Raw genomic sequence first — 13,052 nt, 5'->3', positions numbered from 1 at the left:
AGGGTTGACAAAGTTCCCAAGGATTAGAGAATGGTCCTCATTTGCAAAACCCTCGAGAGGGGACTGGTTGGTCTCTAGCTGCCCTATCTTTGCTAAAGGGAAGCCAGAATAATGAAGTGAGCGGAAAGAAGAGACTGTGAGGGGAACCGTGAGGAATAAAAGCGACCCGGACAGGGAAGTACTTTGAAAATCAAGCTATTTCAGACCCTACAAATGTAGACTTGAAATTATCACATAGTGGAAAGGTCACTGTCAGCCGTCAGAGGTGTCTGCTATTGTTCTGGTGCCGTTTTCTGTTTTAATAGTGAGGCACGGACACAGTGGGGTTATGGCCAACTGTGTGGATATGAGACTCCACTCCTGCAGGTTTATGCTGGCTCAGAAATCACTTGATAAATGGTACACATGGCCTTTTCAGATGTGCTTCTGTTCAAGCTGGTCTACAGAGGGTCACCTACACTCCCCCAGATGACCCCTCTCCCTCCATCCCTCAGCTTGAAAGTGCCCTACATAGGCCATTTCTATAGCCCCTGCTACCCCTGACCTCAGCTCCACTGTTCATGCAAACAAAGCCTCTCTACTGAGCTCCTGGGACATTGCAGACAGGGCTCAACACACTTCTCTCAGTCCTGTCATTTCTGACAACTGCGGCCTCCTGGAGGGCTGGGGCATACCATGGTTATCTTTGTGCCTCAAGATCAAGTACAGAGCCTGACATAACTAGCCGCTAACTTGATGCTTAGCTGTTCTCCACTCTGTCCCATCTTGGTCAGACTTCCTTTCCTGTCACTTGGTCACAGTTTCTTTCTTGTCACTGTGAGGGAACACCTCACAGAAGCAACAGAACAGGGAAGGACTTGTTTGGGGGTCGATGTTTGGTCCAGCATGGTGGAGAAGGCGTAGCAGCTGAGCAGGCTTTCATAACGGTTTGTTCATGATTTGGTAGCTAGATTAGGAAGCACAGAGCTCAGGCTGGAACTGGGGCAAATATATCCTCCAAGGTTTACCTCCAGCCCCATGTCACAAGGGTTCCACAATGTCCCCGAATGGCAGCACCAATTGGGGCCCCAAATGTCCAAATAAACTAGTCAGGGTGTGTGCAGGCATGTGAGTGTGTGTGTGTGTGTGTGTGTGTGTGTGTGTGTGTGTGTGTGTGTCTGTGTGAGAATGTGTGTGAGTATATGTGTATGTGTACATGTGTGTGTCTGTGTATGTGTGCAGTATATATCTGTATGTGTCTGCGTGTGTGCAAGTGCATGTGTGTGTGTGTATGTATGTGTGTGTAAGTGTGTATGTATGTGTGTGTAATTCAGATTTAAGCCACATCAACAGAGAAAGAGTAAGAACAAATGATAACCAAAGTGTCATAAAACTATAGGTGTTGGGGGGTCTCACCCTCCACACAGCCAGGCTTCGTGTTACTTCCCATCTCTTTCTGTCCACACAGACAGTGGTTAAAGCAAGGCTGCTGATTGGCTTGTATCTTAACGATAAGAAAATCACCTCCCAGGCCCGACAGGGAGGGGTTACCACTATAGTAATTTTTGAGCGGAGATCCACAGGGTCTGAAATAGCCTAATTTTCCAAGTCCGGTGTCTTTATCCCGTTTGCCTTAGCCCTTAACTAAAGCATAGAGAGGTTCTGCGTGTCCCCCACCCTCAGCCCCTGCTTCCTCCTGAAGAATATTTTATGAGAACCCAAAACTCATTTCTCCCTTCAGTGTTGTAGTAATGGAGAAATAAATGAGGCGGCAGCACTGCTGTCTCAGGCCACCGTTTCCACTTCCACGGGTCTCTACCAACTGACAGAAGAGCCCAAGGAGGGTGCAGAAATGACAAGCATGTTCTGGGAGAGGGGGAGAGAGGAGGAAGGGAAGGGGGAGAGGAAGAGAGGGAGGGGGAGGAGGGGGGAAGGAGAAAGGGAGGGAGAGGGGGAGGGGGAGGGAGAGAGGGAGGAGAGGGGGTGGATCTCCTTTTGACAGAAATTGGAAAGCAGTTTCCTATTAACCTTTATCACCAAGACAACAGACTGGAAACTCCTGTCATGTGTTTGGTCATAACCTTGGATGTTTAATTCATCCTGAACTTTCTATCTGTGCTAGAAAACTGAAGGGAAATGTCTGGATGAAAACAGACCCGAGACATCTCCATTCACACCCTGGGCAGGCACAGGTTTGGGGAGATTTCTGGGGAAGCGAGGAGAGTTGCATGGAAAGTTGAGATCCTCCTTTCCTCCCTCCCGCTCTGGAGAAAACTGAGTTTGGTTTCCTGCTTTTATGAACGTCTGGTCTGTGGTCCTCTGTGTCACTAGGGGGCACTGTTGCTCCTCTAAACTGCCCGTGTAGGGAAGGGATGGCTTTCAGTTTACAAAGAACCTTCTTGAGTTTCTGAGTGAGCCAGGGGAAAGGAAAGACGGACCCTTCCTTTGCAATCCCAAGTCTGTTCTGCATTAACCGCATCTTTACAATTCGGGAATGTCTGAGCCTTGCTGTCTCCAGAGTTAGCCAGTTCATAGAGCTAGTAAGCTGTTATGATAACCAGCTCTAATTCTCACTTATGACTAACGGACCCAAAGCCTCGCTTCTACAACCTCTGCTGACTCTCAAATGCTGCTGCTTCTCCTCTCACTCTTCTGACCAGAGACGTGTTCCTGATGACATGGCAAAGTCCCTAGGTCGCCAAGCCTGTTTACCCAACTCATCAATGGCTTTCCATAGGAACCCCAATAGAGAATACTGCCTTCTTTCCCCTCCCCCCTCCCCCTTTGCCTCCAGACACTCCCAGCACCCAGTGACGTCACCCCTTCTCTCGGTAGCTGTCACAGGCCACTTTTCAACACTTGATCTGTTGGCTTCATCACACTTGAATAGCGAAATCAACGCCTCTGTGTACATACACATGTGTCTGTGGAGGTCAGAGGGGAGCGAGGCAGAGTTGTTTCTCCTCCTTCCACCTCCTGGGTTCCAGGGACAGAACTCAGGCTTGGCTACTGTCAGGACCAATGGAGACTCCATTTCCCCCAGATTCTGGTGGCTAGACAAAAGTCAGCATTCCTCAGGAACGCAGGAAGCTGGTTCCCCTCCACCAAAGAGCCATCCCCTTGTCACTGGTGCTTGTTAGTATACTAAAGTGTATGGTGGCTCCCAGGCTCCCAGAAGCACAACTACCTGTTACAATGTCATCCTGTCTCTTGTTAGCATCCCCCTTCTTCAGCTCATGGGCTTCCCTTCCCCAGATACTCACCTCTCTCTCTCTCTCTCTCTCTCTCTCTCTCTCTCTCTCTCTCTCTCTCTCTCTTCCCCTCCCCTCCTTCTCCTCCTCTTTCTTTCTCCCCCTCCCGCCACGGTCAAGTCCAGTCTGACGGCCTCGTTCCGTCTACTACTTTCTCTGCTCTGTGCTCTTCCGGATGCTTCTGGCCGTTTTCTTCCTCATACCTGTACTGAAAAACCTTCCCGCTTAACCGTACCTCTGAGCTGGTCATGTTTATGTAGTGGTCTTACCCCTCCTCCAGTCATCTCTCCCGTCCTCAAAAATGTATATCTTAAAATAAGTTACTTTCCACACACGCCAGGGATGATCTTAGTGCTTTCTTTTGCGCTGAAAGGAACAACCGTCCAGGCTGAGGTCAAAGCCAGCCAGGGCGCTCTGTAAGCTCCAGGAGCCGTGACACAGCCACAGTGGCTCAGAGGACTTGGTCCTCGGTGTTTTATCCCAGTCTGAAGTGGGGGGTATGCGTTCCGTGCTCACTGCTCGAATGATTGTGCATCTGGACCTGTGTGTGCCTGGGGGACTGGCACCTCCTCTTTAGCTCACAGAAGCTTTGAGCTAAGGCTGTAACACACTGACCTCAATCTAGCCAGATGACATCAGTCAGTCTCTGCCAGGCCCCTGCCCCTCTGCCGCTCTCTCGAAGCTACCTCATGGCACTTGGGACTCACTGAATATTTACAGCAAATGTTAATTAAACGGGCCAGTGGTTTCATTTTGTAATGAACACAAATGTCACATTTGGAACACCGACTTTCGGCGGCAAAGAGGGGCGATAATAACTCGAATACTAAGCGGTGGGTTTCTGCAGCCAAGTGCCTCGGGTGTTCAGAATCTCGGAGGCTTTACGTGTTGACTGGGGACCCAGCTGAATTAAGGCGTTAGCCCAGGCACCTCATATAAGATCCATGCCGCCATTGTTCTTTCTTTTAAAGACAGGAAGTAGCAACTGTTGTCTTCATCAGGGAGAGAGGCATCCTCAGGGCCAGCCAGAGAATCTTCTTACTAGATAATAGCCTTCCTGATGGCCCCTTGTCGCCGATTTCCCATTGTTTATTTCAGTTTTTGTTCATAAAACTCAAGGTTCAAAGAGATAAATCTAATATTTATTCTCCTGCAAACATGGCAGCTAAGTGTGGGGATTTAGCTGAATATGCACTTCAAGGCATTCCCCCGCCCCGATCTGTAGGCATTCTTCAAGCACAAATCTGGGCCCACGGAAAATGCCTTCCTTGGATATGTAGCTCTGCTTCCCTCCCAGCTTCCTCTTCTGAACCCGTTCATTAGGCTTATTCTCAAGTTGCTGGAGCTGGCTTTACAGCAGTCAGCCATGGCTGGGCGAGCTCTCGATGAGCATGGTCAGAGGGGAACAGAAGCGAAGCTGACAGGTAGATAGAGGTACAGGCTAATGATGGTGGGGGTCATCAGCATTGAGCACTCCAGAAAGGTGCTCAGTGGCCACACAGAGGAGGAGGGAAGGAGGGCCAAGAGGCACAGCCTAACAGAGAGCGGGAAGCTCTGGGAGGGGTTTATAGAGGGAGGTAGGAATAACAGAAAATGGTGCGCATGCTTGGCAAGCGAGGAGTAAATCCAAGATGCAGAGCAGCAAGGAACAAGAAGGGCACAGGTGGGAGAGCGCGGGAGCTGTTGGCTGACTGTTGGTGACCTGGCTTGTGGAGGGTGGGGAGGGGGAGGCATAGGCACAGGAGTGTTAGTGTCAGTTGCAAAGATGATGAACTACTGTGTGTGAGGGGCAGGAAAGGGATGAGGTCAGTGGGTTCAGGCTGCCTTGGGGTGCATATTCATAGTAGCTGAAGGGACCTGGGGAATAGGTCAGGGCTGGTGACAAGAGTGGAGCTATATAGGGGGAGAGTCAAGTGAGGCGAGGTGAGGACTCACAAACACTAACATGGAGCCGAGCAGGGGAGCCTTACACAGAAGCAGATGATTGGATTAGAACCTCACAGCACCACAGACTCAAAACCCCACCAAGGTAAGCATGGTCAGCTGTGGTCATTGCTACAAAGGGCCATGTCAGAGGGGTGCCAAAGAGTGAGCATCTGTGGACTCTGTCAGTAGAGTCCTCCGGGGTCCTTGGGGTGTCCTGAAAGAAGGGATGGATGTCACATCAGGGACACGTGATGTGAGGGAGGGAGCAAGCAGACTCTTCCTGTTGAGTGTTTGCTATGAACAACCTAGAGCCCCCATGGGTGAGCCAGGGGAGCGGACTTCCTCCAGACTGTGAGGTAAAGCGTGTCCCTAATGAGGAGAAAGCCAGGGTGAAGTAGCTGAGCAGTAAAGAGCTCCCAGGTGGGGAACGGCTGGAACCAGTTAAGCGCTGGCGGCAGCTTTGGTAATACTGAACGAAAAGGTAAGAGTTACTTCAAGACTCTTCTTCTGAAGGATGTGTGTATATGTGTGCACATGTGTGCATGTGTGTGTCTGCAAATACATGTATATGTATGTATGTACGTGTGTATGTATTTGTGTGTCTTTGAATATGTATGTGTTGGTGATTGTGTCTATGTTTATGTGTGTCTATCTGTATGTGTGTGTTTTGCATGTGTGTATGTGAAGGGGTTATACACGTGCATGTTTATGTGTGCAATGTTTGTATGTACAGGGGACAGGTAGAGGACCTACAAAGATGAAGCTGATATAATCAAGTCTGCGGGGAAGGGGGTAGGTTGATGGAATGTGTTCATATTGGCTTCTGTTTTCTTGGACAAATCATAAGGGGATTTATGATTTGTCCCCCCTCTTCTTCCAGCAAAAGGGGACATCGCTAGAGAAGCAGCACGTTCCAGACTGAGGTCTTCTGAGGAGCTCACCTTGATGGGGAATCTGCTTTCTCTCTTGGAGAAGATAACTGAGCAAGATTGTCAGGTGCTGCTTGGGCAAGCTCAAGAGGGAGACACAGATCGGTAGACTCCTATGGTCAGCGCCTGGATGACAGCTACCCGGAGACACTGACACAGGAGTTGATGTGACAGTACATACTGAGTTCAGGGAGGAAAGAGGAGAGGGAAGGGTGGCGAGAGGCTTTGCATCAGAGAATCCATGCACTTAAGAATGGGAAGAGGATGGGGGAGAGCTCAGGACTTACAGTCCACACAAGAGGATGGATAACAGCATCACGGACTCTACGGACTCCACGGAACCATGGAAGCATGGAAGCAGGAGATTAGGGGAGGAAAGAAGAGGGGTGGGCCAACTACAGATGCTTTGAACCTGATGAGTTCCAAGCACTCAGGTGAGGCTGTGTTTAGGAAGACACTAAACGTAGAAGAGTGCTACCTTCCAGGAAGGCCCATTGGACGGGAGCTGGAAAGAAAGGACCATTCTGTGGTCTAGCCTGTATGAAGAGATAGCAGACCTGGGGTTCATGAAATAGCCCAGTGGTTAAAAGTACTTGCTTTTACAGAGAACCCATGGTTGCTTCTCAGTACCTATGCCAGGTCATTCATAATTGCCTGTAACTCCAGTTCCAAGGGGTCCAAAGCCACCTTCTAGCCAACCACAGCACTTGGTATGTGTACACACACACACACACACACACACACACACACACACTCATACTCACACATATACATACACACACAAACTCACACACACACACACACACACTCACACACACATTCTCTCTCTCTCACACACACACACATACATACACACACACACACACACACACACACACACACACACACACACACACACACACACCATTGAAGAAATAGAGAATAGGTGACATCCATCTGATCCTAAGTGGAATTTGGGGATTAAAAAAATTATCTGCATGTGGGTTTATATGTGCACGTCTGTGCATTTGTGTGTACCCACATGTCTATATTTACCTGTGTGAGCTTGTACAGGCCTGAGGTCACCCCCAAATGTCCTTCTCAATCACCTTTCGACTTTGGGATAGTCAGTCTCTCACTGAACCCTGTACTTGCCATTTCGGCTCTGAATCCTCAGGAACCACCTGTGTGTGCCCCCACTCCTCAGAGCTCAGTCACGCTGGGCTTTTACAGGGGTGCTGGGGTCTGGATTCAGGTCTTCATGCTTGCTCAGAGAGCTGTTTACCCACTAGGCACCCCCCTAAAAATAATTCACACACTGAATTATTTTTCTGAGACAGAATAGCCTTGATCTCAAAGCAATCCTCCTGCCTTAGCTTCCGCAGTGCTAGGGTCACGGGTATGAACTACCAGGCTCGCACTGGGGATTTTCCTCTAATGAGCATTCCCTGAGATTCTTGCTAAGGCCAGCTTTCGTACAGTAGGCAGGGGTGTCACTTCTGGCTGCAGAGCAGAAGTGGGTGCCGTGCAGTCTTCGGTCAGTCTGGTTTCTAGTTCTTGCTATGGCTGGCACCTATTGAACACTCCCGGCTTCCCCGTCACTGTGTTTGGGTAGAGAGAATAACTGGGTGTGGGGTGACCTGAAAAATGTGTATAACTGGAAGAGACCTCAGCACTCAATGCTTTGCTACCAGGGTTTGGATCCCCAAACCTGCACCAAGCTAGCATCTGTACCAACACTTGGCATGTGGTCAAGCCTGGTTCATTCTCTCTCTCTCTCTCTCTCTCTCTCTCTCTCTCTCTCTCTCTCTCTCTCTCTCATCCTGACAAATAGCGCCAAGAGAAGCAACAGTGCTTAAAGAATGAGGGGCCTTCACCTCACCCCAGGTTTAAAGTGTAAAGGACTTGGTGTGTATGTGAGTTCGAATGTTCACACATGTTAAAGTTGCACACACATGTGTGCTCGAGGGCCTGAGATCACCTCCCGATGTCACTCCTTTGGAGTGGCCCACTTTGGTGTTTGAAGCAAGGTCTCTTACTGGTCTGAACTCATCAAGTAAGCTAGACTGGCTGACTGGCTGGCTGGGGACCCCAGGAGTCTTCAGTTTCTCACCAGTGCTTGGATTATGGGCATTCACCCATGCCCAGGTCTTTTTACAGGAGTTCTGGGGATCTAACTGAGCTCCCATAACCCCTTTATTGACTGGCCTATTCCCACAGCCATACATATTTTTTTTTCCCTTTGAGACAGATTATACTATATAACCTTGGCTAGCTTAGAACTCTGTGTAAACCAGGTTGGCCTTGAACCCACAGAGACCCACCCGCCCCTGCCTCCCTCGTGCCAGGATTAAAGGCATTCAACCTTCATGTCCCAGCATAAATTGTTTACAGAGGTAAAGTCATTTACTAATTGTTTATCTTTTGGTACAATAAAAGATAATGCTATACTGGGGGTGGGTTTACCATTCTAGGGGTGGGACCAGTTTCTTAGCTTTCGGTGTAAAGCATCTCAAATGACAGTCTGGGGTCCTGCTTGTGCACTGAGTAGGTCTTGAACACTTTAGATCCTGTTTCTGTGCTGTTCCTTGATTGTTGCTTGGTCAGAACTGGGAGGCTTCTGTGAACAGCTTCTGCCAGTTTAGTTTTCTAGGGATTTTGCTAAGGTATTCGGAAGACTGACAGTTGGAATGCATCTATGTGTCATTAAGCTGCAAGTTGGTCAGCTCTCCAGACAGCCCCTCGGCATCCTCTTTGGGGAGATTTCCCTCCAGATTTGAAGCAGCGAAGTTGCTGGAATAATTATTTCAAAGTGAATCACAATACACAGATTTCCAGTACATATGTTAGCAGTTGTGCACAGATTGGGCCAGCAAGATGGCTCAGCGAGTAAAGAGTCTGCTGCGCCCATCACGACTCACAACCTGGGTTTGATCCTAGAATCCATGTCAAGGTAGGAGGAGAGAAAAGACTCCACAAAAATGTCCTCTGCCCTCCATATACGCACTGTGACACATAAGTATGCAAACACACACACACACACATAGTCACACATGCACACACATATTTGCACATGCACACATGCACACACATGTTCATACATGCACACACACACATGCAGATGCACATTCACACATGCATACACGTACGCACACATTCACACATACATTCACACATGCACACATTCACACATGCACACATTCACACATGCACACACACAAGCACACACACATTCACACATGCACACATGCACACACACATGCAGACGCACATGCACACATGCATGCACACACATGTTCACACATGCACACACACATTCACACATGCACACACATGCACACACATTCACACAAGCACACACATCAACACACATGTTCACACATGCACACATGCATACATGCACACACATGTTCACACATGCACACACACATTCACACACACATGTAGACGCATATTCATACGTGAGAATGCACAATGATAAAACTACAATAATAAATTGCACCTAAATTGCAATGTCTTTGTACTGACTCTCAGCACAAACAATAAAATCTCAATTACGGTTTTAGAAGAAAAAAAAAAAACTGTAGTAAGGAAGGGGAGCCTAACACACGGCCAAGTCTACGCCTCCACCTATGATTATAGGTTAATGAACCAAGTCTGGCCTAATCCAACCGTCCCCTCTCACTGGAATTGTTAGTCTTTGTTTTATAAGGTTATTCCCCATTCATCTGAGACACCATTAGAGAGAATATGGCATCGAAATCATTCCCATCAGTAATGGAAATGGCTGAGATTAGCTTTGATATCCCTGCAGCTGTTAAGCAAATCAAAAAGGCATTAACAGCAAGTCGGAATTTACTCCAGCAGCTGAGGCAAAGACACACACTCCAGCCTGGTAAATGGACCCTTTAGCTCTTTACTTGAGATTGGGGGATGCTGTTTGCCGACTCAGCTAAGACTAGAACTGCAACCCTGAGCCTGCTCTCCCGGGAGAAATGACCTGCAAGTTCTTTGCTCCCTCGCCTCCGATTTCCGTGAGTGGATTTAAGAGGAGCAGCGTCTGTGGAGTTGGCAAAGAGCCATCTTCACTTCGAAACTGAGGACGGAGGGTAGTCATTAGCACACTCAAGGTCCTGGGTTCAAGCCTCAGTACCAGAAGAAAAACAAAAACGAACCAAAACAAAGCCCTAGTTCCTCTTCAGTACTGGCGGTTGTTTTAGGAAGTGTTCTGAGGGGCTCCACGGCTGCCTGGGTGCTCAGAGCTGCTGTGAATGGGGGCTCCTAACTTTGTTGCTCATTTGCATTTTGATTCTCTTCCCGTCTTCTGTACTTATTTGTAAACAGAAGGGATCAGTCCTGGGGCCTTCAGAAGACAGGGAAAAGGTTAGACCCCTGAAAGCTCTATATTAGGGGCAGGTGAGACAGCCCGGCCTGTAGAAGCACTTGTCACGCGAGCCTGAAGGCTAAAGTTTGGTCTCTGGAAACGAGTTTAAAGATGGAAGGAGAGAGTCAACTCCAAGAGGTTGTCCTCTAACTTCCACATGCATGTGGCATGTGTGTGTTCACACACACACACTAAGAACACACACCACCACCGCCAACAAGAATAATAAAATTTTTAAAGACTATCATATGACATATGCATATTGCGTTTTCCTTTGTGTGGATGGTGTGTGTATGTATGTGTGCATGCGTCCGTAAGCGTGTGGAGGCCAGAGGTTGACCCTGGGTATCTTTCTTGATTGCTCTCTAATTCGTTTACCCAGGCGTAGTCTCTTGCTGATCTCAGAATTCACTAATTTAGCAAGTCTAACTAGGCAATATGGCTGAAGGACTTCCTGCCTCAGCCTCTTGAGGACTGGGACTGTAGGCAAGCCTCATATCCACCTGACTCTTCATACACACACACACACAGAGAGAGAGAGAGAGAGAGAGAGAGAGAGAGAGAGAGAGAGAGAGAGAGAGAGAGAGAGAGAGAGAGAGAGAGAGAGAGGCAGACACTGGGGATTTGAACTCTGGTCCTCATGCCTGAGCTGCAAGTATTTTATCCACTGATCCATATCCTCAGCCCTCTGACATCTTTGAGACTTTATCCTCCCTTGTCAGAAGGGACATTTCAATCAGTCCTACTTGAGATATATTCTATACAATCAAGGGACTCCAGTGGCATTTGCGACAGAAGCAAAGACCACGGAGGCTTATTATAGAGCTTTAAGTGGCACCAAAAAGAATCTCGGGACTCGTGACACGATACAAGACTCAGTTTACTTTGAGGCATATGACTCTCTCCCTCCTCTCCCCTAGAATAAACTCTTATCTTCATTTGATTTGGCACACGAGCCGTCATGCAGGTGTGGAAGCCTGTGACCACCGCGTACACCGCTAGGCCCAGCACCTGCCTTTTCCTCTTGGAATGCAGCTGTGCTATGACTTTTATCCCTGGTCACAAACCAAGACACACTTGATACTCGCGCTCTGTCTGGTCTCTTCATCCTTCCAGACTCTTCTAATGAACAACAGAGAGACGGATGGAAGCAGGGTCTCCAGGGGGTACCTACCTGACACAGAAGTACAGAACCACCGGCCCAGACTTTTTGGGGAAGTCATGTTCCAGGACTCTTCGATCTAGTTGGAGCCAGTTCAAGTGTCCCCTGGAGAAAGGAGAGACGGGTTGGTTAGGTTGTTGGGTGGTGTAGGCGTTTGGGGATGATAGCAGGACGCACTGGATTGTAGGAATCCATTCTAGTATATTTCAGTATTGGAGAACACTAGGAATTATCTGGGGGAAGCGTTCCCAAGAGAAGTGTTGTCTGGTGGGAAAAGGACATGAAGCACACGGGACATTAAGAGGAGAGGTGCTGCCTGCTTCCTACAGCCCCATCTCACTCCCTTGGCCTGAGTTCCCTTTCCACCACTCTGGTCCGTGTGCTTTTCTTATAGGACTCAGTACACACTTTAATAACATGCCAACAATCCTCACATCGTCCTACCAGAAGCGGTTGGGATGGCATGTGAACCACAGGTTCTTTTTATACATAACCCTGCCCAGGATCAAGCCACGATTCTATTTCTAGGCACGCACCTTTCTTCCGCACCAAAAGGATGCATTTTGTGTACTCAAAGCCTCTCACACAAGAGTTCACAGACACTGTGTATGGAGAGACACTAGGATGGCCCAAACTTAAAACAATCCCAGGGCTCGCCAGCAGAGGAATGAATGAATGGGAATGAATGAATGACGGCCCAATCCCCAGATGGAATACTATACAGCAATGCTACTGCTGTAGGTGGTAATATGGGTGAACCTGAAAACAAGTAAGTCGAGTGAAGACGTTTTAAATGAAAGATTTTGAAAAGTGTATAGATGACACGATTCTATCTGTGTAAAACTCTAGAAAACACAAACTAATCGTTAGCCCCTGAAAACAGGCTTGGGGAGAGGGGTGTTGCAGGGGATGTGTCCATAGGGAAATGTTTTTGTTGTTAGCTGAATATTGGTTTGATTAAAAAAAAATTGAGTGTCTCATCCAGACAATGTATGACATTGACCATGAGAACCTTGAATTTATGATCCTCCTGTCTCTGTCTCCCAGATGCTGGGATTACCTGCATGTGCCACAATGTCCTGCTTTAGTTTGATACTCATCTAGACTGACTAGAAACCAATGTATGGAGATGGGGAGAGGCAGAGAGCGAGGAGGTGGGGATAGCCCTAGGCTGAGACACTGCTTCTGGGGGAAAATGTCGTCTCTCTGACTTCCTTATCTAGTCTTCAACCATCAGGCAGAATGAATGGTGAGGGCCCCTGCTGTCTCTGCCTCCACTGTGTTGGGATTATAAACCACAGCCCATGATGTCTGTTACTGCACTTCCCAGACTGATTCAATCCCAGAGCCTGGAATTATTATAGGTGTGGCCTGGTAGGGGGGTGGGGCTGGGAGCTTTTCAAAGGGAAGATTGTGGAGACATTTAATAGATTGGATTCCTA

At 48.3% G+C, this 13,052-nt stretch overlaps 1 protein-coding gene across 1 annotated transcript in view; it reads right to left on the bottom strand.

The window, feature by feature from the left end:
• Nucleotides 1-13,052, bottom strand: part of Frmd4a (FERM domain containing 4A) — a 314,400-nt gene that overhangs the window by 118,129 nt on the left and 183,219 nt on the right. The window contains exon 4 of the mRNA XM_032884487.1: nucleotides 11,623-11,715. Coding sequence (XP_032740378.1) covers nucleotides 11,623-11,715 — 93 coding nt within the window. The remainder of the gene's footprint in view (nucleotides 1-11,622; nucleotides 11,716-13,052) is intronic.

The sequence above is a fragment of the Rattus rattus genome, chromosome 14 (genome assembly GCF_011064425.1).
Source record: "Rattus rattus isolate New Zealand chromosome 14, Rrattus_CSIRO_v1, whole genome shotgun sequence".
In the NCBI taxonomy this organism is placed as follows: Eukaryota; Metazoa; Chordata; class Mammalia; order Rodentia; family Muridae; genus Rattus; species Rattus rattus.
Note: the sequence above shows the minus strand (reverse complement) of the source record. Positions and strands in the feature narration are given on the sequence as shown.